We start from the raw sequence: 26,459 nt of genomic DNA, 5'->3' as shown, positions 1-26,459 counted from the left end.
TTATCAAATAAATATTTGAGCTTTATTGCACGATATTTGTAAAATTTTAATATAATTTAATATTTTAAAAAATATCATTATCAAATTTTTCTTATAAAACATAATATTCAATATTAAATATATTATTTTTTAAATTTTAACTCCCAAAACTCTATAATATAATACCAATCGTACTAAATAAAAATAAATAAATAAAGTAACGTGGCACGTCCCATACAAAAAATTATTTCCTCCGTTACATTTAAGTTGGCCACGGATTTTAGTTGAAAAGTATTAAGTAGGATACGAATTTTAAGTGTGATGTAAACGAGAAAGAAGTATATATTTTATTTTATTTTATTCTGTTAAGGTGATGTAACGAGATAAAATTCGGAGATATATATTAATATAATTAAATATTTTTTAATTTAAAAATATTACATGATGTTGGGAGGAAGGGAGTACAATTTTCCATAATTATTGTTACTATTAGGCTATCTCCAACCATGCTCCATATCTGGCGTTCCAACACCATTTTTGTTGCTGAGTTGCTTCAATTCAGTGTCATTCCCAGCATCAAATTTAGAGTTTGCAAAAGCCATTTTTATTTTATTTTTTTATTTTTTAAAATTTTATTTTAAATCATAAAAATAAAAAGTTTGTTTAAAATAATAGAAAAAATTAAATATTTGAAGAACAATTGAAATAAAATTATTAAAGCAACGGCATATTTAGAGTTAAAACTGAAAATGGCCTTAAAAGTTAATTAATGAACAACATCTATAAAAAGTGACTTACAATAATTTTTATTAATAAAATAATTCCTTAAATAGAGTTTTCCTCAAAGATTCATATTTCAACTTTCAAGGAAGGTTCTCGCACTTTTCCAAAATGTTTAATTATTTTTTCATAAATGCAAAACAGTAATTTCCAAACTTCCCCTAAAAGTAAGCTACATTTCAACAATGACCCCCAGCAAATTTTCCAATTCCTAGATTCGGTCCCCACAGTTTTTATTGCCGCAGATTTCTATTCATTCGTATTTTATTTATTTATTAACAACAATGATAATTTGATTCCTCCATCTTTTAGAGTAAAAATTACATTCAAAACAAGAAACCCAATAATAGTTAATTCTTAGGTAAAATTATTGAACCCAAATTGTGAAAACTCCAATCGTTAGATAACTTTTATGAGAAAAAACAGTAAATAAAAGAAAATTAAAAATAAAAATTAAATAGATTTACATTGTAATTTTCATTCATCATATGCTTCTATTCTTTTATAGATTAGCATACAAAGTAGAGATCATCGATATTCGATATTATAAAAACACAAAAAAAAAAAAAAAAAAAAAAATCAAAATTGTTAGATTGAGCCTTGCTTCTCGCATCTTCACCAGTTTTCTTTACAGATCAAATCCCAGCCCTAATTTCTCAAAAAAAAAAAAAAATCTTTCTTGGCTTCCACCATGATGTTCATCGGAGCCACTGGGAATTTGCAGCAGATTATATATATATATATATAGCAGCTTCATCGTTTTCTTTTATTTTAATTTTCCTATATATATATAATTCTTCATGCAACTGCTACAGTGCCTGTTCTTACAGCCTTGTTGGCATCGGATTCCTTGGAAGAATCCTTGTTCTGTGTCCGAACGGCGTTCGATCTCTTCGAAACCTTTAATCTCTTTTCATTCGCCTCGTCCATTTCTATCTGTTCTTGTCTGCATTCCTGGCTGCAGAACGGCGTGTCTCCTCTGTATATGTAATTAAAAAAAAAAAAAAAATCAAAAATCGAAATCGAAACCCTAATTTCCACGAAAAGGGGAAAAAATAAAAAAATCAAAAAAAAAAAAAAACGAAATCAATTATTACCTGTACATATAAATATCGCTTTTCTGGCTGAGTTGCTTTCGGCAGAGGAAGCAAGAGTCGAGAAAATGGGGCGGATTCCGGTCGCATTCGAAGGTGGAGCAGTAAGAATTGGCAGATCTCATGGCTGTAATAAATTCTCCGGTGTAAGAACAAAAACCGCCCCTCCGGCCGAGAAATCGAAGCACTGATCTGAGAGCGTGTGAAGAAGGGCAGTTATATAAAGTTAGGGAGGTGGGAGGGTTATGATTCGGTGCGGTGCGGTCCACCAAGACCCACCGAGTGCAGCCAATTGGAAATGACCGCAGGCTTGAGGGGACTCGTTTTACTGGCGGAGGTCATCGACGGTGCAGTGTGGACGGGGACCACTGGAATATGATTTCTATATTTAAAAATAATAATAATAATAAAAACAATTGAAAACCGGAGTAAAGCAGTGGGAGAGGGGTTTGATAGAAAAAATGAATCCAATGGGTGGGATTGATCCAACGGCTGAAATTGAATCCCACGGCTGAAGGTGTCCGTTCATTGCATCTGCTGGCCACCAGTCAGCAGAGGTTTCTGTACGAAACCGGGGAAAGTGAAATGGTGCCTTTTTGCACTTTGGTCCCTTTTGTTTTCGGTTATCTTTTATAGATGCCTCAACTTTTTTTTTTTCTCTTTTAATGTTAAAGAATTAAACTACACAAAATTCATTTGTGATTAAGTAACATTGCAATAAATTCTTCGCATTTTTAAAACTATATCAAATTTTTTCGTTATTTTATAAATTATGTTTAATTCTCTCTATTGTTTTTATTTAATGATGTTTAATTTACATTTTCCTAAATTATGAATAAGTTCCGTAATCTCTATTTTTAAACTCCTAAAAAAAATTTTATATTCAGTCCCAAAATTACTAATTTTTTTGTAAAAAAAATCAATTATTTCTGAGGCAGTTAGAGACACATAAGTCAAATACTATTAAATAAGAACAATCGAAAAAATTAGGCGCATAATTTATAAAAAAAAATAATAAGGGAGTTTAATATAATTTTAAAAATATAGAAAATTTGATGCAATTTTATAAAATTACAGGTAGATTTTATACAATTTCGCAATTTTAAAAGTCTTTTTGCTCTTTGATTTAAGTTGTGGTTATTTTATATTTTTTTTCAATCTTTATGCATAATTTTTAGTAAAATTATATTTTTATTTTTTGTTTTATAGAAATATTGCATTTAAGCAACTATTGTCGTATACTATATTCAAACCAGGCTTACAAGGAGAGCACAAATGGAGTGTAACATATGTGGGCAAAATTACAAAAACGAAAATCTAGAAGGGTGAACCAAGGAAAGAGCACAAAGATAAGGAGGACGGCCCCTGCAAAATTGAGAAATTACAGCGGAGTCCCCACAACGGCTTGTCCTTTCCCGATCGCTCCCTACGTCAGACCCGGGCCCCACTGGCCACCAAAAGTGGGCCCACCGCCATAATAAAACCAACAAAAATCACGCACACGCGGGACCCACTGCTTCCTGGGGACCATCGGTCCATGCGAGGCTCGGATTCCGAGGGCCTTGTCTCCCTTGCCCTACGACGCTGCCCGCTGCCCGCTGCCCGCCTGCTATTTCATTGTTTATTGAATAAAAAAATATATTTAATATTTAATTTTATAGTATTATCAATTTGTATGTAAAATATTGAGTCTCTCTCCTTACAAGGGTTATATTTATTTTTGACGTGTTGTTTAAAAAATAATAATATTTTTGAGCAGTTAAAAATAGTATAATAATATTTTTGCCCTTATTTGTTTGTGTAAAAGTAATAATATGATGTAAAGTAAATGTATTTGTAAAAAAAATAGAGTATTTAATAAAATATAAACTTTGTAATTAAACGTCCTATAATAAAAACATGTAAACTTTATAAGAGGACCCTCTGTTCGGATACCATGTCCACGTTACCGTTTTTGTCCGTCCCACGTACCATGTCACTTTCTTTTTTAAAAAAATGATTACACACTTTAATCTCATTTTAAATTTTTTAATTTTATTTTTTTAATTTTAATTAAACTAATTAGTTATGTTAATCTTAATTTATAATTATTTATATAATAGAATAATTATTTTCATTGATACATTCTTAATTATCTACTAATTATACTCCTCTAAAATACCAGTGTAGCAGACACAGTATCTGAGACGGAAGGAGTAATAAAAAATCTAGGGTGTGTTTGTTCGGGATTGCATTTTTTTTTAAAAAAAAATATCAAATTAAATATCTATTTTTTATTTTTATATCATATTAAAAATTAATTTTTTATTCAAAACATCACATCATACAATTATTCAAATTTAAAATTTTTATTATTTAAATATCAACTCAAAATCCAAACTCTAAACAAAACACCCGTAGAGAATATGTTTGTTTGTAATTTATTATTTATTTATTGCATGACCTTTCTTGTTCTATTGTAAATTTGCACATAAGCTATTTTTTTTTCTAATATTTAATTCTAAATAAAAATTTAAATTATAAAAGTTTTATAAAAAAATATTTAAATAATTTTTTTAATATAAAAAATAAATAACTAATTAATATTTTATTTTTATAGTTTTTTTAAACAAATTGTTATCTGATTGATAAATTATTTATTTATTTCAAAAAAATTATTTAAGATATTTTATATTTGTATAATACTCGCAATTTATATGTATTTTGTACAAATAAAAAAATTTTACCTAATAAATAAAACAAACACCATTTTATGTATTTTTATTAAAATACCATGATGTTATATAATTACCCAATAAAAAATATATTCAATATTTAATTTTATATCAATATATCAATATTTTATAGTATTATCGATTTGTATATAAAATATTATTAATAAAAACACAAAGAGAATATGTTTATTTGCAATATATTAGTATTTATTTTACAAGTGTGTAGAGGTACACGTGAGGTGTGGAGAAGGCTCCAGCGCAGCTACGTAGATGCGCTACGTGGCAGGAGATGGTTATAAAAAGGTGTATAGGGTTGGTTCTCTTCTCGATCTACGATGTGGGAGGAGTCGCAGTTCCCTAGGTCAATCAGATCAACGGCCACGATCTGCCACCCTATTATTATTATTATTATTTTAATATGAAACTATTTGTACTATTATTATTACTGGTGCAGCCCAGACTCGAGTCTTTGTCCTCTCCACAACTATTTGTACTATTATTATTATTTTTTTAAATATGAAATTATTGTGTGTGGGCGTGTGTTTTTTTTGTAAAATAATAATAATAATAATAATTTTAAAGATTTTTTTTAACATATTTTGTTTAATAAAATTTTTTGGAGAATTTTAGAATTTTAAAAATAATAGTAATTGATAATCCCTCTGTCTCATGTATTATGAGTTTATTAATATAGATACGAGAATTTAGGTAAAATGTGATTAGTAAGTAATTAAAAAGTGTATTGGTAAAAATAATTATAGTATAATAAAAATAATTGTAGATTAAAATTAAAATAACTAAATAGTTTAATTAAGATTAAAAAAATTATAAAATTTAAAATTTAAAATAGATTAAAGTGTATAATTATATTTCCAAAAAAGAAATGGACAAATTATGTGGACGGACGAAAATAAAAAATAAGGACAAATTATGTGGAATGGAGGGAATATATTTTATAAAATATCTGTTTAATTCAATAAGTATTTATCAAAGTCCAAACTGATTTTTGTGCAAAGAGAGCATTAAATTTTGATTTAAATATTAATTCAAAAGTTATTTCATTCAAACAATTATTTTTTAGGTTCACTCATTTTCTTTTTACAACATTAATTATTATATCAAAATACAGTAGAAATTAAAAAAAAAAATATTTTTATTAGTATTTGATAATACTACTATAATAATATTTTTGCAAAAATTTATATAAATATAAAAATATTTTTAATGTTAAATATAATGACGCATAAAGTAAATGAGACAAGTTGAACGGAAATATTATATTTTTATTTTAACTTGTCTAATTATAAAATAATTATTTTATGAAATATTTTATTTATTAAAAATATTCCTACTTTAACATATATATATAAAAAAATATATATACAATATAAATATTATTTTGTAAAAAAAAAAATAATTTATATAATATAAATATATAAATAAAATATAAGTCTATTTTTAATTAAAATAACTTAATACACAAATTACATCATTACTAATTTTTATTTAATTTAATTTAATACATATTTATATCATTATAGTGATTAGTTATCAAATTAATATATATCAAAACTTTCAAATTCAAACCAAATTTATAAACTTAAAAAATACACAAAATTTCAAACTTATCTTAGAATTTAAATTCAATTCCAGCTCAAACTCAATTTTCACAAATCATGATCAAGAGAAACACAACCTTAGATTGTGTATGCTTGATTATTTCTTTAAAATAAATACTTCGTTCGTCCCAAAACTATAGTCTTAGTTGTGTTTGACACAGAATTTAGAAAATATTGATATTATATTGATAGTGGGTAAAAAATACAAGTAAAAGATATTTTTGTCCTTGTAAGTGTATCAGTGTAAAAGATAGTGGCAATTCTGTAATAATAATGAAAGAGTAAGGATAGTTATATAGTGACATGGTTATTTATGGAAATAAGATTATTATTTGAAACGGACAAAAATAGTTACAAGATTATTGTATTGGGACGTAGGGAGTATTAATTATCTTTGTATACTTAAAATTAGGGTGTGTTTCTTTTGATGGATTTGGAATAATTTTGATTTAAATTTAGTATTAAAATAATGTATGATGATATATTTTACGAGAGAAAAAAATTAATATTTTTAAAAAATAAAAAGTTCAAATAGTAAAAACCAGAGTTATGTATAAAAAAAAAAAACAAACAAAACGTACCCTTATATTGAAAAAAAATATCAATATTTGGATTTGGATATTATATTAAATAATTATTTAAATTTAAAAATATATTAATTAAAATCCAAATATGTTTGTTTAATATGATTGTGTGTTTTGATTTTTAGCATATGTTTAATTAGTTGTTAGTTGATTTTAATTAATTTTGAGCTGCTAGTTAATTTAGTTAGATAATTGGTTTGAGACTTGAGTATTTTTGACTAGCTAATTCATTAAATAAATTATATTAAAATATTTGATAAAAAAAATAATCGTTTATATATAAAATAAAAAAAATATATATTTACGATATAATTTCTTTTGTAGAACATTCTATTATAATATTTTTCTCAATTAGAGATGATATTGTCGATAAAAATAACGACTGATGTAAAAAATGAAATATAAAAAACCTAATCAATTTATAGTACGTCATTTACAATACCATGATTTACTTTTTACTTTTTTTTTTTCTACACCGCGAATTTAATATAAAATAATAATAATAATAATAAAGCTAGCTTTTTGCTTTTTTATATTTTTCTATTTTTTGCCACCTTTTGTTTTTTCTTCTTTCACCTAACTCGTTGTCTTTTACCATGTTACTTTTTTTTTTAGACTTTATTGAATTTATTTAGTTTGTATTTTGAATTTACCTTTTGATCTAAAATATATTCTCTTATATAAGTTTTTGGTAAATAAATAATACTTCCTCCGTTCCATAACTAAACATCCATTTGCTTTTTGCACGTAGTTTTAAAAATATTAGTATTTTATTTGAACGTAGTATGAATAAAATAGAAATGACTAAAATAACCTTATTAGTATGCGTGATATAAATGTAATGACACCTGTATAATATATTGTAAGTTGTAAGGGTATTTGTAATGTTAAATATACAGTACAGTTACTAAAAAAAATAGATAGTTTGTTATGGAACGGACTAAAATGAAAAAATGAATACTTTATTATGAGACGGATGGAGTATATTTTTGTTAATAATGATATAAACAAAGAATCATGAAGAGAAATGCATATTAAACAAACCATTTATCAAGCTATAAAGTTAAATTAAATTAGATCCACATAGACATTATATAGTTTTTTTCTTTTTATCTTTTTCTTTTCTGCACGTTTTTTCAAAAAAAAAATTATACTATACATATTCATTATTTTTATATTTTCTATACATTTTTTTATACCTCATATAATTTTTTTTTATTTTTAACAATTTCACAAAACAAATACACTTGTAACTTTAGAATTTGAAGTTTGTAAAATAAATTAAATAAAAAATAGATATTTAATACAATATGTTTTTATTGAAAAAAAATATTGTTATTTTTGAATAGTACTAAAATTATGAAAAGTGCATATATATATATTTGTACTTTTATTTGTAGAATATGAAGATTTTTAAGGTGGAGAAAAAATGGTCCCAAAAAATTACAAGTCATTTTCTACTTTATAAGTGCCTGACTTAATCCTTCCACATTCCAAATAATTATAATCAATTATTTTGCGTCCATTTACATTCAATTATTTTTATTTTTATTTTTTTTTATCTATATTTTTCCAACATTAAAATCAAATGCCACAAATAAAATAAAATAAAATAAAATTGCAGTCTAATAAAAATTCCTGTATGAGTGAAAAATACTGAATATAACCAAGATATAAACAAATGAACACACTTGTATAAAATGATGGGCCAAAATATTTTTCTTGAAATTACTCTAGAATAAATAATTTACTAAATTTTTATAATCATATGTTTTTATTATTATTATTATTAATTCATTAATAAATATATTTTTCACCTTTTGTTCGCTTATTTAATGCACTGTTTAAATATACTTTCTCTCGAGCAATAATTTAAATTTTAAAATGACGTATGGAAATAGTTACACTCATCTTAAAAATGTATTTAAAAATTAAAATAAAATAAAATAAAATAAAATATAGCCTTATAACTAACTTTGAATATTTCGAATGGGCAATATCATAATCAACTATTTCATTTTCAACATGCCTGTTTTATTGTCTTTTTTTTATTATTAATATTATTTCATGCCCAACAAACTGTGTGTTCTTTATATAATTTTTTTATTAATATTTTTGATTATTTATTTATTTATATAAATATCAATATGGCTGGTGATTGCGAAGGATGATGAATGATGGCCACATGACATGATATTTAATTGTCATCAACTTGCCAAATTATTTTTTTTCCAAAAATTGATACAATAATGATGAACAATTATTATAATACTCCACTCTCCACTTTTTATTATTATTATTTTTTTTCACATTTTTTTCAAATATATATATTTTTTTTAGTAGAAATTCCTTAAGTTTTTATAGAAATATGTTATTTGAATTTTAAAAATACTAAAATCATAATATTATATCGTTTCCTTATTATATCATTGGCAAAAAAAAAAAAAAATTTCACATAATTTGGAAAGTCTGCTTATGACTTAAAAAGTATATGAAACTTCTTCATGTTTTTAGAAAGGAGATGTTATTGAAATCTTATAGACAATACATCATATATTAATCGAAAATATAATATTATTGTATAAAATGCATCATATATATTAATATAATATAAATACAATACATAACTAACAACACATGTAACAATTGATTTTAGTACATCAGTACAACATACGTTATAACTATAAACAACAATGTTTGTCTTTATTTCATACATCACACACAACATGTGATGTTTTAGACAAATATGTAATGTCCATAAATTTCCGCAGTAGTGATAAATGTACTGTAATGTCTATGTTATCCTTAAAAAGTAATGTAAAAAATAAAAAGTAGAGTTTTTTTGGTATTTAATTGAGAATTATTTTTTCTGTAAAAATAATAATAAATTTTTTTTTATTTGAACATACTAAAATGAAAAATGAAAAATTTAGTAACGGACGGATGGAGTATTTGAAATTATAATTAAATATGTGTGTATATGTATATTGTTAACTGTCAATAGGTAATTAATTAGTGTAATTAAATTACAAATTGACTCCAAAAGGCACGATATGTTCAATCGATTCTTAAAAAAATAATAGCAATAATATTACTCCCTCCGTCCACAAATTAATGTCCTACTTTACTATTTGGAACCTCAAAAAATGATTGTCCTTTTTCTATTTTTATACATAGAATTTACTCTTTTACTCTTATTTTGTTATATCTATATACAAAATAAAGGGTTATTTTGTCAATTTACAACAAAAAAAACTAATTATCTAAAAAAGCCTATAAATATCACTTATGATATTAGAAAATGGACGAGGAAGTATTATTCTGTTTATTTAACAATAAAATTGATGAAATCAACAATATCAAAAAGCCCATGCTTAAATTAACAGGCAACATGTGTGTTAGAGTACAAGAATGTTTAACTTTGAAAAAGATTGAAAATGGCCTATCAAAATTTAATAGTATATTAAGCAAAATATTTTAATTAAAATACAAATACAATAAATATGTAGTTGAATATAGTCACACATGACATAATATCTCGTGAACAAATATAACCAAGGGCATTTTTTTTATTTTTTTTCCGATTTTTTATCATATAAATTTTATTATTCTCAATAAAAATAATTTCTTTTTCATATAAAATATTACTTCTAATATACTCGATTTTTCTTGATTTTAATTGAATTTTAATTTATTTATTTTATTACACAGTATTCATAATTTTTTTATAAAAAATAAATTATTTTATATTAAAAAATATATCACGTACAAATCATTACCCAAGTCAAATTAAAACACACAGAGTCACACACCCAGTACACCATAGACTATTTTAATGTTAAATTATATATATATATATATAGTATATATAGGCGTGTATATCTTTATTTTAAAAAATATTTTTATTTAATTTATATGATTTTTTAATAAAAATATATTATTTAAATAAAAATTTAAATTAACATTTTATTTTCTTTATGTCCTATTAAAATTGTTAGTTTTAGTTTAATGTGGTATAATTTTGATAGTTATTTTTCTAAAATCATTTTGCCTTTTTTTAAAACAATAATTTTATAAATTACATTTAGAAGAGCAAAATACCAAAAAAAGAACAAGAAACTCATGGGCTGGGTCCAGAATGAAGGGATCATGGGCCGGGTCGGCCCGGTTGGAAGATTTTCTAATTATTTAGAAAAAACAAAAAACAAAAAACACCCACGCAGACTATTCAATTTATTGGTTTTTCGTTTTTCGTAATAGGTGAAGATTGAGCAGTTAAAAACAAACCCTTGATTCTCCTCTCCGGTGGAATAGTTAATATTTTGTTGATGTTTGAGCCATTATTCGCAGGTATTTCTCCGATTTTTATTCGATTTTTGTTCACCTTTACACGAGTGCGTATTTTGGATTTTGCTGTTTAAATATATACATACATATAATCAATCGCATTATTGGGTATGAAAGTAGGACGCGATGTTGATTTTGAACTGGTCAGCTTGATTTTCTTTGCTGTTTTAATGCTGTTTGTTGAAATTGTGATGGTAATATTGAATCCTCAATTATGATCGGTGCTCTTAGTGTTTTCGTAAGATAGCTGAAACGTAGCCATGGGGCTGAAAGTCATGTATGCTATTGCAATGTGTACTGCTTTAATTATTTATTTGATTTTTTGAATTTAGATGATAGCGAAAGTGGATGAAAAGCATTTAATCCTGGTATAGGGCGACTTGTGGAATTTTGTGACGAGGAATGAATATGTTTTCTGCGAATTTACTGCTGTGGGCACCAGAAAACCTAAACTTATTAATTTGCATCTCATCCAAGTCACACAAAAAGGATGAAACTCGTTAAGTTTGCATATATACATATATATATATTGTTTTGTTTGGTCTTGTGTTAATTGAAGTTCTCTGGTTCAACCATAAATATTTTGGTCCCTATGAAATATAATCTGTTTAAAACCACGTGGAAAAGAAATTGTATTTTAAAAAACCCATTTAAAATATGCTAATGAGACTTATCTATCTGGTTTGTTATGATATACATGTCCATCAAAATGGATTCTTATTGTACATACATGGGGTGGATTAGAAGTCCAAAGCTAAGTATAGAAAGTTTCACTGGTGTTCATTTTTTATCACCAAAGTTCTGCAGATTTGATTGTGCTAGTAATAGTATTACTTATCCATCTGGTTAAGTACCTGTTGCATGAAGGGTGTTAATTTCGTAACAGAGAATGGATAAGAGTTTAATACATAAATCAAGAGTGTAGTTTTCATAGACTGTAAATATTCTTTGAAAGCCATTTGTTTATTCTTATGCATATATATTCAACCATAATAACTCAAAAATGTCTCCCCAAATTATTAATTTATTATCACCTTCTCTCATTAATTCTCATGGTTCACTGTGTTGCTCCTAATTCTAAGTGATCTGACGGGTACTGAGGGTGAACCGACAGGGTTACATATGTAGCGAAGTAGTTGAAATTGGCAAAATGATCTCTTGTGTCAATATTTTTTGAAACTTGGCAAGTGTTATTTTCTTAGACATGGTCTGTCCAATAATCTAATAATAAAGTTTTGTTGGCCATCCTATAGAGAGAACAGCTAGCAATCTATTTAATAAAAATTGGCTTAACAGCATGCCTTTTACCTACAGCAAAAAGTTGAATGCAGTCACTTCAATTTGTTGACTCCATTGCACTGCAGGCCTTTTTTCCTTGATCAATTTAATTTCTTTGACTGCACTTATATATCATACTGTATATCCTCTACTCAGCAAAATGGCATATTTGAAATGTTCTGTGAGTAATTAATCCATTGGAATTTCAAACTTGAAGATCTTAAAGACCATAAAAAGAATGTTTCATGAGTGAGGTGCTAGGATTATGGCTAAAACCTGTGTACAATGTTCAGTTTTACCAAATAGAGGATACATATGCATATATTATATTGAGGTTCATGCAAAGAATGCAGTCAAATAAATTAAAGTTGCTGCATTAAATTTTAATATATAGCTACAGCCTGCAAAAAGCCTCCTTGATGCAAATTATTAATATTTTTTATAAATTTAAGAACTAATTTTTTTTTTAAAAAAAATTTTATTAGCTTGGTGGGACTTGACCAGTTTGCCAAAGTAATGTTGCTAATTTCTCCCAGCTAAGTATTGAAATTTGTCAAGGTAGTTGAAAGATGTATGGCTGCCGGTTGGCCTGGGATTTGATGGGTTTGTGGCTCGACAGAAGCTTCAACATATTGCTCAATTATTGAGCTGGCTGGCATCGTTTTGCAAGTGAAATGACAGGATGATGATACAATGGCTTGCATGAACAGAAGGCAGCTACAAAGACGGCTGAATCTTGGTTGGTGAAGCGATGGACTATTCGATGATATTGTTTGAGTGTTTAGGCAGTCACGTGCTGGGGGGAGTGTCAGCCAAGTATTGCTTTTCTGTGCACTCTCACACCAATAGCACCTTGGCTTCGACTGTGAGTTTGATGCAAAACATTGCTCATTCTCGTCTAGTGTTCAGATACAAATCTGCAGGGTATATAAATATCTCTGAATAGATGAAGGACATGGATGAAATGGATAGATAACTTTGCTCTATGTTTGAAAAATATTGAAATGTTTGTAAGTTATTATAACTGTGTCTAGCCGAGTTACCATTTTAAATCCCTTCTTAGCAAAGATTGTTGTTTGCACTCTGCGCCATTCTCTTGAAAAATCGTAAATACCATAATACATTTGCTTTTTGTTGGATGGCATGAGGAAACATGCTATGTTTTATAGGGAGAATTGTTGAACATTTGTTGCCTGATTTTGTTAATTGGAGAAAAGGGGTCGAAGTTTCTCTCATCTAAACAATATTTTTTACTTAAATTTTGTGTTTACAGGTGAAAGAAATTGCGAAATGGATAGAGGAGACTATCCAAGAAATGGAACAGGCTGAATATTGAAAACGACATTGTTGAAGGTACATATACAAATTTTATTTATGATTGGAAGCGCACTTATATATATAACAAAGTTTTAACGGTTAGAAATTGGAGTTCGTTTTGTTTTTAGTTTAACTAGTAGTTTGGATGTTATGTTTTATGAGAGTAGACTGTAGACAATGTATTTTTATAGGAAATTACAATAATTGCATAGTAAAAAAAAAATTGAAACTAAACTCTGAAATTTATATTGGTTTAGTTAGTTTGAACCGAGTAAAATTTATTCCGTTACAATTAGAACATGTAGGTGTGTATACAAGTGGTTTTCTTCCCCATAGTTTATGCATATGAACATGAAACAACATGGGGAATAAGACAGGAAGGAGAAATCAATCATATAACTTTAGGACAATTATATATGCTAGTAGGTAAACTATACATGCGTATATATATACATATACATACATAAATCTCACCATCTAGAAAGAATATGATAATGAAAGTGTTGGTGGTGACTTATTAGCTATGGTGTATGAATGAAGGTGCACATGTGGTGAAGAATATTTGTAGGTAATGAATGTTAACTAACAGTGGTCATAAAATAAGACAAACCACAAACTTCTACTTTAAGACTATATATTAAATAAAATAAGTCGATCGTGCACTATATATCATTCTATTATTACACTAATAATTACATTTGGATTTGTTTGGTTTGGACCACTTATTCAACAATTTCACTACTCCCTCGTTCATGCATTTTGCCTACTTACATTCATCATTTGTATTTTTCACTCATAAATTTATTATTCCTACTATTGCATATAAGTTGTAATAATTCTCTCGAGTGGTGAACAACATATATTATATTATAATTCAACATATGCTATCTTATAACACTGTATAAACATATGCTGGTCACCCCTATAGCATATAATACTACTTGACCGGATTAGCCTAGAATCTAAAACCTTTTCTTGATTAGAAGAAAAGTGTGAATTATATATATGTAATAAACTTTATACATGCTACAATATAACCAAGAATTTTCATTTATTTATTTTGTTGCATTGCGCGCGGTCGAATTACATGTTATTATATAAGAATGGGGTGTTTACTCGAGCTTTGATGTGCTTATACTCGATTTATATGTTATTTGAGTTTCTAATGTCTTGAATTTAGCTCAAACTCAAAAGTAGTTTTTTTAATATGTGGATTATCAAGATTAGGTCAACAATAAATTAGATTATATTACTTAGTGTCTAAATCAGTCTACCTATGTAAAATTATTGTACGTATATTGGCTGCTTCTTCTTGTTATTTATTTATTTTCAATTTTGAAAGAATGAATAGCTGCCCATTTCATTATTGTTATTAGAAGAATTATGATGTCAAGTGGTATGATATTCTTGTTGAATTATATAGATAGGCTAGCTTTTCCATATATATTAAATAATAACAAATGGTTGCAATAAACATGCACGTGCTACATTTATTTTATATGATTAAATAAATTCTACATAATGAGATCTAAGCATATAAATAACGTATGATAAAAATTTTAGGCGAAAATCTTAGTGGGACATATTTCTAAATAAGTAGGATCTGTTACCATAAATATTTATAATTAATTGAGAGCCTTTAGGGTTTTGAGCTGATTTATAATTAATTAATATTGTAAATAGATTCAAATTTTTAATACTATTAAACTACTTGAAAACCCTTTTTACTTTGGATAAGCTAGCTATTGATTAATAATGTAAAGATGTAAGATATAGGCTTTGTTGTTTTCTTGTGATCTATAATCATAATAAATTAGAAATAATAAATGTAGTATTATATTCAGGGCGGATGTACGTGGGGTTAAGGGGCCTTTAATTTTTAATTTTTTAATTTATAATATAAAAATTAATAAATAAATTAAAAAATTGTTAAAAATTGATAGAGTATTTATGTAAAAATTTAAATTTTTGAATAATAAAAAAATTTATATCATAATAATTGTTTGATGCTATAAAAATAGATATGAACAAAAAAATAATAAATAATAATTTTTTTTTAAAAAAGAAAATCTTAAAAAAATTCTCAACTAAATACATAGGAGATGATATTTTTAAGAGCTATTTTTTTAATAAATATTTTTACTATTTATCAATTTAATATAATACAAAATTCATCTGATAATATGCAGTTGTCACTGTAGATTGATATTTTGCAGGATTTTATAAATATGATAATTTCATTGATAAAATTATTGGATAACAAATAAATGATGATCATTTTTAAATTTAAAAAATTAGCTCTCATTCTCATCGCGGTGTGATTCCGCCTCTTATTATATTTGCAAGTAGTTTAAAACAAAGAGGAATTCATATTTTAATTTATTAAAATCCTTATAAATTGACTTTGATTTGATTATTCACACGGTAAGGAACAAATGAAGTGACACAAACACACACACACGTACAGATGTGTGTATGTATATATATATATATCTTTATTTATTTATTTATTATAAATAGCATTTGTTTTGTTATGTTATGTTATGCTTTTTCTTGTTTTGTAATTTAGCAGTAATGATTATATTACAAAAATAGTCTAAATCAAGAATGAATTATTTACCCATTATTTATTTGTAGCATTACCAATTTCAGAATAGTCTTGATTGAAAATGCTTCAACATCATCTGAAAATCAATAATAATCATTTTTTTATTTTTTTATTTTTGTAAAATACACTATTCTATTCAATCATTTCAATTGAGTTACTTGAGCACAAACACTTTAAATCTAAATAAATACAACATAAATTTGAAATAATTATTTGAAGTGATCATTTTTAAAAAATTTAATAAATATTGTAAAAGAATTTTGAATACAGTAAAAATTGTGTTCGTATAATCATTCCTGAGAATTCTTAAATATTTCAAATTATCAATAATAATGATTAACTCCCAATGAATTGGAACGAGGTTGCTACAAGAAATATCTTGATGTGTGTATAGATGTATTTTCAAAAACAGTGTTATTAGTTGATTATTTTATTTTATTAATTTTGTTTAAATATAATATTTTATATTTTATATAGAATATCAAAGGGGTTTGAATAGTAAAAAATAAAATAAAATAAAATAATGATAGGTGAATAAAGCATAATATTACCTTAATGCCTTGAATTGTAGTAAGAATGATTGATTGCGAGCTTTTATTATTTCTCTAAATAAAGATATTTATTGAAGGCAATAATTTGTATAAAATAAATCTTAAAGTAATATTAATTTTTCAAAAATTATTTGAAAAATAACAAAAGTAAATATTTTAGTAATATTTTTCTAATTCTCAACATCTAATAATGATAAAAATCTGTACAATAACAAAATATTTTAAAAATAAAAAATTATTAGTTACCATTTTATTTATAAATAATTAATACTAAATTATTGATTTAATTGAATCAGATAACCACTAATCAAATCAGCTATCAGCTAATGGTCGAATATTCCCTTAGAGTATATATATATAAATAATTAAATAAAATTGAAACACATATAAACAAACACAAGTAAACAAACTACAAAATTCATTGAACTTTACATATATCATCGATCAATCAGTGAGAAGTAGAGTATGTATATGTATATATATATATATAACTATATATATAGCAATCATTTATATATATATATGAAAGGGTTGAGAGTTGTTAGGGATGATCTTTTTTACTTCAATCCAAAATATCTAATCAACTGAAGAACAAATAATTTATATCCCTTCTTTTTCTTTTCCAAAGTACTGTCCAAATTTTATTTTGGTTTTACCTATCTGTTTTTTGCTCCTTCATTTAATTACACTGCAATAATAATAATAATAATAATAATAATAATAATAATAATAATATGAATTTTCCCTCAATCATTTGATTTCCCTTTCACTATTGTTCATTTTTTAAAGAAGAAATAAAATATATATATATATAATAATAGTATGGGAATAAATACCATAATATTTTTTTAATACTAAAATATATTCTCAAATTTTAAAAAAAAAATATATTTTTTTTTAATTGCTAATAAATGTCATTAAGTGATATTATTAGGTAAGATTCTCAATTATTAGGCGCATCGAATTAGAATTCGATTATTATTTTATAATTTATGCCTATTGTTCTAAATAGTATGAAGCCAACTTAACAAATAACAAAATAAAAGTTCAAGCAAATAAATTGTATATTTAGGGTTTAGAATATATATTTACATATTTTTAAGGTGAAATAGTTATTAAAATTTATGGTTTACTAGTTTAAGAAAATAAAATAAACAATATTTAAGAAAGTGAATATAACACAGCCACGACCATAGGAAATCAACATCATCAGTCGTCATCACTTGTATTGAATAACAAAATAAATATTATTAAAAAAAATAAAAATAAAAATAAAAATGAACAGAATTGAATGTGTCCACTGTTGAACGTTGAAAACTGATTTTGATTTTGAAGGGAGTTGGATTTAATAATTACGCCCTCCTTTCGGCAAAAATGTGCCTCTTTGATTGGCTAATCAAATTAAGATATATATTGTAGTTTTTTTAATTTATAACTAAAAATTATTTTATAAGCATATGTTTTAAATTTTATAAAGTATATTTAATTAAAATTATAGTTCATGTACTACTAATAATAAATAGAGACTAATATGATATTTTGAATTTAAAATAAATTTATAATATAATATAAAAAAAATTATTTAATATGATATTTTTTTAAAAAACAAAAAAATTAGTAGTAAAATTTATTGTAAAACACACCAAGAACATTGTTTTTATTTATTTATTTTTTTACAATGTATATGGAATATAAATGATAGGTGGGCCCACGCCCCCCACCCAGCAGTAGCAGCACCGCCATTGTTGAGTCAGATTCAGACTCAACGTTACGTACCTTTGCTATTTACTACTCAATATTCAATATATATTAAATTATAATACTTTCTCCGTCCATTTTCTATTATTTTAAAATATATTTACACAGTTTTTCAGATGATTTTTTTTGTTATTATGAATGAACAAATTTGTCTTTAAATATATTATAAAGATTAAAAATAATAAATGAATGAAAAGTAAAAATATAAAATTTATGTTTAAAAAAAAATAAGACAATAGTTGTTGAACATTCCAAATAAAAAAGTAGGATATTAATTTGTGGATAATATAATATATGTTATATTAAATAAACATAATTCATAAAATCGCATTCACTTTTATATGATTGAAAACATCTGATATGGCATATATTCTAATCATTAAATTCTAATTTTGAATTTTGTTGCAACAATAGTTAGTGGGAATCTTGCACACTTTGTTGGAAACTCATCACAATTTCATGCCTAATTCCACGAACCTAACCAAAATATTTGTAATGTTTTATTATTATTATTATTATTATTATTATTATTATTATTATAAATTTTTTTTATAAAATTGTTACGCACAATAATAATAATAATAATAATAATAATAATAATAATGGTAACAGAATCTTAAAGGAAGTTAGGACATTAAGTCGGCGGAAAAGTAGAAAATATGCACTCAGGTCGGTTTGTCCGCGGTCGGTTGGTCCGCAGTCGGATAAGCAGATCGGAAGGTCTGCGGTCGGACAGGATAACGTCGGGCACGGAGATCGGACGTGATAAGGTCGGGCAAAGCAGAAATAGACGCGGAGGTCTGTCAAGATGAAGTTCGGACAAAGAAGAAGTATCGGCAGACGCGGAGGTCTGTCAAGAGGATAGTCTGTTGAACCAGTTGTTCATCTAAGGAGATAAGGCAAACAGAGCCTATTGGATGGTTCGCTGTCGGATAGTTCGTAGTCGGTTGTCTCGCGGTTGGACCAACTGAGATCGGACGGATGAAGGAAATGCATCCAGGTCGGATGGCATATAGATCGGGCAGGATGAAGTCGGGGGAAGAAGGACGGTTGATACGGAGGTCGGTCGAAATAGGAAGTCGGGCGAAGAAGGACGGTTGATACGGAGGTCGGTCGAAAGAGTAAGTCGGACGAAGAAGGACGGTTGATACAGAGGTCGATCGAAAGAAGAAGTCCGACAAAGAAAGACGGCTGACACGGAGGTCGGTCGAAAGAGGAAGTCGGGAAAGATTAGGTTTGTTAATTTGTCGCCCAATTAAGTGAACAGTAGTTCAGTCGCTCGTTTGGGACGGCCATTGAATTGTCTGGAGAGATCAGATGTTGGTGGCTTGATGGGGCGACCAATAAGTTGTTTGGTCTAGCGACCAGTTAGTCTCTGGAATGGTCGGTCGAGCTAGTTGAGTTTTGGAACTGGTGAAAGCGTTTGGCGAGACGGTTAAAGACACGTGTCAATAAAGGAAGAATTGGCGGGCGATTGCTGTAACCAACCCGGCGACGGTTCTGAAACTTTTTCTTGAAGGAATATTTAAGGATTCGGATCTGTTCTGAAAAATCATCTTCAAACGACGTCAAATTTAAAAGAATTGCCTTTGGGATCACCACTTTATTTTCCAGTCTGTAGTTTTATTTTCTTGTATCCTACAGTGTTTAGATTTCTAATCTCAGACACGAATTATATAAATTCGAAGATAATTTCCTATTTTCGTATTTTACTTTTTATTGTTGAAAAAATACATCAACAAAAATATATTGTCCCATGTCAAATTATGTTGATTTGTTTGGGCAAGACTAAAAATAATATTATTTTTAATATTAAAATAAAGTAGATAAAAAAAGGTAATATTTTTAAAAAATTATTAAATGGTTAATAAAAAATGGTGAATTAAATTTAAAAAAATAGTGGTACATGAATTATTATTTGTTAAAAAATAATAGTAATAAAACTGTGAGCGTATAAAATTATTTATTATAAATAAATTATATATAAATTTAAATTAAAAAAAATGGTAACATAATTTACGTGGACAAAGCGAGCAATTTTAATAAAATATTGAATTCAAGTTTTAAATAAAAATATTCTGTATGTTCACTAAAATATAATATTTTATATAAAATATATAAGAGTATAATTTAAGATTTTAAAATAATAATATATTTTAAACCGTGCAGAGACCCCACGTACAATCAAACGAGAGGATCCAACAATGTGAAAAAAGTCGACCGGTTTGTTCTTCCACAATTTTCCAAAAATGTATTTTTTTAAAAAATTAATATATTATACACGCTTATTATTTTTATATTATTTATACAATTTCTCTTATATGTAATATAAAAAAAATATTTTTCAAACAATTTTACTAAACAAACATACCCTCTTCGTGTTTTGATCAATTGATGAGTTTGATTTCGGAATTGAAAATAGTCAAAATTCAAATTAAATAATTATTTAATATAATATAAAAATAAAATAATGTTTAATATAAATTTAATATTAGAGATAAAAAAAAAAAAATTTAATATAATGTTCTATAATAATAACAAAAAAAAAAAATGAATAGTAATAAGTAATATGATGAAAAATCAAAAATCCATAATCAAATACAACCAATAATTGCTAGTTCTAATATTTTGCAAGAAAAAATGATAATTTTAAAAATAATAATAATAATATTCTCTCAGTCCCATAACTAAATATCCATTTGGTTTTTCACATAGTTTTAAAAATATTAGTATTATATTGAGATATAATAGGAATAAAGTAGAAATAACTGAAATAACCTTATTAATATGTATGATATAAAAGTAATGACATTTGTGTAATATATTGTAAGTTGTAAGGGTATTTGTAACGTTAGGTAGATAGTGAAGTTATTAAAAAAAATTAATACTTTATTATGAGACGGATTCAAATGAAAAAATTGATACTCTGTTATGAGACAGAGAGAGACTAATATTATTGTACAGTAATTTTTTTATTACCCCATGTATTCAATTTTACTAATTTATTTTTATCAATTTAATTTTAGTAAATTCGGTAACATGCACAATTATCTTGGTGGATACCGTTGTGAATTTAAGCTATATTTTTGTAAGTTTGATTTTAATATTTTGTTAAACAATTTACTCCCTTGCTCAATATTTCTATTTCCGAATGTTCTATATATTTATTTATTGAAAAAATATATATATTTTATTATATTTTAAATTTTATTATTTATATTTTTTAATATTAATTTATAATTATTTATATTATATCATAACTATATGTATTAATACACTTTTTAATTATTATTAATTATAATTTTTTTAAAATTTTTGTATCTAAATTAACTTGAACATTCTATGGAAACGAAGAAAATACTATAAAAGCATATAATTTTATCGTATCAAAAATTACCTCAAAATTACTGTGTAAGTAAAAAAAAAATCTAACTCAATAAATTAGTCTAAAAAATTGCATGATGCATAGTGAGTGTTGTATTTGGGCAAAAGGATACAAAGCACAAAAAGGCAAAAGACAGCTCCAACTAAACTATCAGATTTCTTTTCACTTACACACATGAAATTACAAAAGTACCCTTTAAAGCAACACTGCCTTTTCATATTGTTTTGGCAGCACACTCAAAATTCCAACAATCAATCACACACATATATGTACATATATACATATATATTTTATAATATAAATACAAAATAATCATATATATATATAAATTAAAGAATTAAATATCTTATAAAGGGTTGATTATGGGCTTAATCTCTTAACATAACATGTAGATTACAAAGACATTAAATTAAATGAAATTTGAGGCCAACACCTTAAGCTACCAAAAGGTCCCATACATCAAAAATATTGTTGGACCATTAATTAATTAATGAAGAAAAATAATAATAATAATAATAATGGAAAGAGAGGAATGAAAATAAAGGGCATTTATAAAACCTCAACTACTATTGTGTTACAGCTAAATATCCCCAATATATAAAAAATAATATAATATATATTTTTTCCTTATTATTATTATTACTATTTGAAAAATGGGTGGAAGTGCATCTACAATGATAGTAACAATGAGGGGGTGGGGGTAAACGGTAAATTCACAGGTAAAAATTGACGTGGTCAAAAGTCAATCTATCAATAGCTGTACCTTCCGAGATCGGCGAGTTTCCGGGAACGGTTCTTGCAAAAAAAAGCCGCCGCCGCCGGCGACGCCCTAGATTCCACCGGCGCCGCCGTATCCGGCGGAATTCCTTTCTGACGTTGATTGGGACTAGCCCTGACCAGAGGGCTCAGACAGAATGTCAAGTTCGAAGCGTAATTGGCGCTCGCCGTCGACCTACCTCCGGCGCCGCCGCGGCGGAGTGCCGCCGGCGTCCTCCGCGGAGTCTGCTTCCACCCACCCTGCGAAGACTCCGAAGAGTACCCGCTCGAGCCGCCGTAGCAATGCGCGTCGTCCTCCTCGGAGAATCTCGCCGGCGACATTCCCCGGTCGCGATTCCGGCGCCGCCTCCTCCGCCGCGCCTCCAACGATAGCGCCGCCGCCTCCGCGGCGGCAGCCTTCTTCCGTCGCCGGGGAATTAAGCTCGAGAACCACGACGGCGGCGAATCGGAGCAAGGATCCTCCGAGATCGGGCCGGAATCGAAATCGAACTTTCCCGATTTCGATCTGAACAGCCTCCCGAACAGCGACGACAGCCTCCCGCCGCCGGCGCCGGTTCTCCTCTCCTTAACTTCGACCCGGTAGACCGAACCGGTTGGGCCTACCTGGGGCGTGCTGTAGAACCGGCGGCCCAGACCGCCGATCTGCCACGTGTCGCCTGCGGTGTCTGATTTCCTCCTGGAAATATAGGGCGATACAGAGCGCGGGAAGGGCGGCGCCGCCGCGGTGTCGATTCTCCGGCAGCCGTGCCTGGATGTGGACTGGGCGGCGACGACGGCGAGGAGACGGTCACGGAGGCAGGAGGCGCAGACGCCGACGGTGCTGCTGAGATCGGCGCGGTGTTTCTTGCACGTCATTAGCGAATTGAATTCCGATCAAAATTGGGATTGAAATTGAAATTGAAATTGAAATTGAAACTGAAATGCTCTGTGGATTGATCTGATCGATTGTTTGTAGAAAATTAGGGTTTTGTTTGTAGAGAAGAAGAAGCGTGTGTTTGTGTGAGAGAGGGAGAGCATTTAAGAGAGAGAGAGAGAGAGAGAGAGATGGAAGCTTGGTGAGAGTTGGAGTTAAGTGGAGAAACGCAGCCCGCTGACTCCGGCAATCATTTTTTTATTTTATTTTTATAACAGCGATATGAAATGTAATTTATAAATTTATGTATATATATGTTTTTTATTTTGAACTAGATTCTAATGGGAATAAATAGAATTTTCCGATAAAAAATTAAATTTTTTATTTAAAAAATATGTTATAATATGAAATAATTTACTATATTTATTCATTAATCATTCGAACAAATATAGTAAAAAATATAAATAAGAGTTTGTTACTTGTATATATTTTATTTTTCTTGTGATAATTGGTGGTTTTATTTCTATTTTTACCTAAATTGATTTTTAATATATTTAGTAAAATTGAATTATATATACATATATTTTTACATAGAGTAATAAATAAAAAATACTAACAAATAAATAAACTGAAATTTAGACGTCACACGTCCTCCCCGCAACTTTGAGTGTGGTTGTACGGGTTTAAGAAGTGAGTTCAATATTTTTAATAATAATAATAATAATTTGATGTGATATAATAAATATTAATGATATTTTAACTATAAATTTATTTTTAATATAATACCAAAAATAAATTTTAAATTAGAAATCTACATACAAATAAAACATATTAAATATTAATTTAAAATATGGCTGCAATTTAAATATTATTTAAACGTAGTATTTTATGAAATAAATAAAAAAAAGGGTATTTTTTTAAAAATATATAGAATAAATAATATTAATTTTTATTTGAAATCACAAAAGAACTTATTGTGTGGTTGGTTGAATTAAAACATGAAATACATATGTTGGAAAGAATACTTGGTAGTATAAATTATTATTTTGTTATATATATATATATATTTTTTTGGATGACGTGGGAACCCGCAGCTGCTATTCGAAAGTGCTCGCTGGGTAAACCTCCGGCCGAACCTAATACCCTGCAAATCAGGCCAAACGGAAAAATTTGGTCACAAATTTAACCACTACACCACCAGACTATCCCTTAGACGGACTTATTTTGTTATATTGACTAAAAGTAAATGTGATTCAATTAAAATCCTATAAGAGTATATTCTTTTGGAGTTTGATTTTATTTTTTAATTTTTTTTATTATTATTTTTGCTTTGTGAAAAAAACATACTGTATATTAAAAAATTGACATAAAACTGCAAAAGTACATACTCTAAATATTTTTTGTAATTTTAATCACAAACATCTATATTTAGTTATGAAAATGATCCAAAATAGATATAATAAGAAAAATAAAGGATAGGTTAAAAGATATAATGGTGTAAGAAAATGATTATTTAATAGTAATCATTTCGTCCAAGGACAAATTATCAACTTTTTCATTTTATTTCGTCTCATTTTTAATAATCATAATCTACTTAATATTACAATATATTATACAATACTAATAAAATTATTTTAGTTATTTATATTTTATTTTCGCTATATATTAATATAATACTAATATATCTTGAACTCTATAAAAAAATAAAAATAAATAGATATTTATTTATTAGATGGAGGGAATGATTAGTATGTACCGTGGGTATTATACTAAAGGTGTGTGTGTTTTTTTTTTTTTTTTTAATGAATTAAGATATCATTTAAATATTATTATTATTTTTTATTTTTTATTTTTAAATATTACAGAAGAACATACCCGTTAGCCTTTGGTGCATTTTTTCTTCTGATAGAGGCAATGGGATCAATTTATGTCCCACCCATATCGAAATTACTTATATACCCTCATAAAATATTAAAATAATATTTTTACAATTCCCTAAGTAGATTTATTTTTCGTAAGTGACTTTTGCCTTCACAATGTTACTCCTCTCACCACTATAATTTATTTTATTTAATTTTTTACTACGAGATATGTAATAATTGAAACTCATCTTGATTTTGTATTTTTATTTTTAAAATAAATTGTTTTATTCTGATTTTTTATCCCCAATTTTTTTTTATATTATATGATTGTTATTTTTCAATAAACATATAGTATTATTTATTTTTCAAAATATTAAAGCTAATTAGTGTTTATAAAATAATAAAAATACAAGTAATTAAATTTGTTGAAAAGGTTGGATTAATTGAAGAGGAGGAAAGGGTCCTACAAAATTGGTTGACGAAGAAGTGTTGGTGAACATATTGATTGGGGCAGTTGACATTAATTCCATATAATATATTTTCATTAATGGGATTTGCCAAAGACTGCCACTCCAATATATACGTCAATTTTTTATTTTTTATTTTATTTATTACTTCACTCTCCACTTATCTCTCCGTCTCATATCTATATACCCATTTATTTTTTACACGAGATTTTAGAAATATTAGTATTATATTGAGATAAAGTAGAAATAAAAGTAAAAATACTAAATTAATCCTATTAGTATTGCATGATATAAAAATAATGATATTTGTGTAATATATTGTAAATTGAAATGGTATTTGTAATGTTAGGTAAATAGTACAATTACTTAAAAAAGAAAATCGATATTTTGTTATGGGACGAACCAAAATGAAAAAATGAATAGATTATTAAGGAACGGAGAAAGTATTTTATATTTCATTCATATGATTTTAAAATTATCTAGTAT

At 26.8% G+C, this 26,459-nt stretch overlaps 2 protein-coding genes and 1 long non-coding RNA gene across 8 annotated transcripts; 1 reads left to right on the top strand and 2 right to left on the bottom strand.

Moving 5' to 3' along the window:
• Positions 1-1,185: 1,185 nt before the first annotated feature.
• LOC127260511 (FCS-Like Zinc finger 3-like) lies at positions 1,186-2,057 on the bottom strand. Its single transcript, XM_051288244.1, has 2 exons — positions 1,857-2,057; positions 1,186-1,738 (listed from the first exon to the last, which is right to left on the bottom strand). Exons 1-2 carry the CDS (start codon positions 1,976-1,978, stop codon positions 1,558-1,560), a joined length of 303 nt encoding a protein of 100 aa, XP_051144201.1. The 5' UTR covers positions 1,979-2,057; the 3' UTR covers positions 1,186-1,557.
• An 8,945-nt stretch (positions 2,058-11,002) lies between these two features.
• Positions 11,003-20,308, top strand: LOC127261300 (uncharacterized). 6 transcript variants are annotated; one of them, XR_007840883.1, is made up of 4 exons: positions 11,003-11,120; positions 12,954-13,319; positions 13,669-13,748; positions 19,242-20,308. It is a non-coding gene; the product is annotated as an uncharacterized LOC127261300 (long non-coding RNA). The 6 variants fall into 6 exon arrangements; XR_007840884.1 differs by lacking the exon at positions 19,242-20,308 and having other exon boundaries at positions 12,954-13,260; positions 13,669-15,562; XR_007840882.1 differs by lacking the exon at positions 19,242-20,308 and having other exon boundaries at positions 12,881-13,319; positions 13,669-15,562.
• Positions 20,309-22,070: 1,762 nt separating this feature from the next.
• On the bottom strand, positions 22,071-23,890 carry LOC127260565 (uncharacterized). Its single transcript, XM_051288336.1, has one exon. The coding sequence runs from the start codon at positions 23,644-23,646 to the stop codon at positions 22,765-22,767; it is 882 nt and encodes a 293-aa protein (XP_051144293.1). The 5' UTR covers positions 23,647-23,890; the 3' UTR covers positions 22,071-22,764.
• Positions 23,891-26,459: the final 2,569 nt, after the last annotated feature.

This window comes from Andrographis paniculata, unplaced genomic scaffold, assembly GCF_009805555.1.
Source record: "Andrographis paniculata isolate CXL003 unplaced genomic scaffold, ASM980555v1 Contig62END, whole genome shotgun sequence".
Lineage (NCBI taxonomy): Eukaryota > Viridiplantae > Streptophyta > Magnoliopsida > Lamiales > Acanthaceae > Andrographis > Andrographis paniculata.
This window is presented reverse-complemented; position numbering and strand designations above follow the sequence as displayed.

Coding starts and splice junctions, on each gene's coding strand:
- LOC127260565 (XM_051288336.1), bottom strand. CDS start 23,646: ATGACGTGCAAGAAACACCGCGCCGATCTCAGCAGCACCGTCGGCGTC.
- LOC127260511 (XM_051288244.1), bottom strand. CDS start 1,978: ATGAGATCTGCCAATTCTTACTGCTCCACCTTCGAATGCGACCGGAAT. Junction 1,739..1,856: donor AGCGATATTTATATGTACAG/GTAATAATTGAT, acceptor TTACATATACAG/AGGAGACACGCCGTTCTGCA.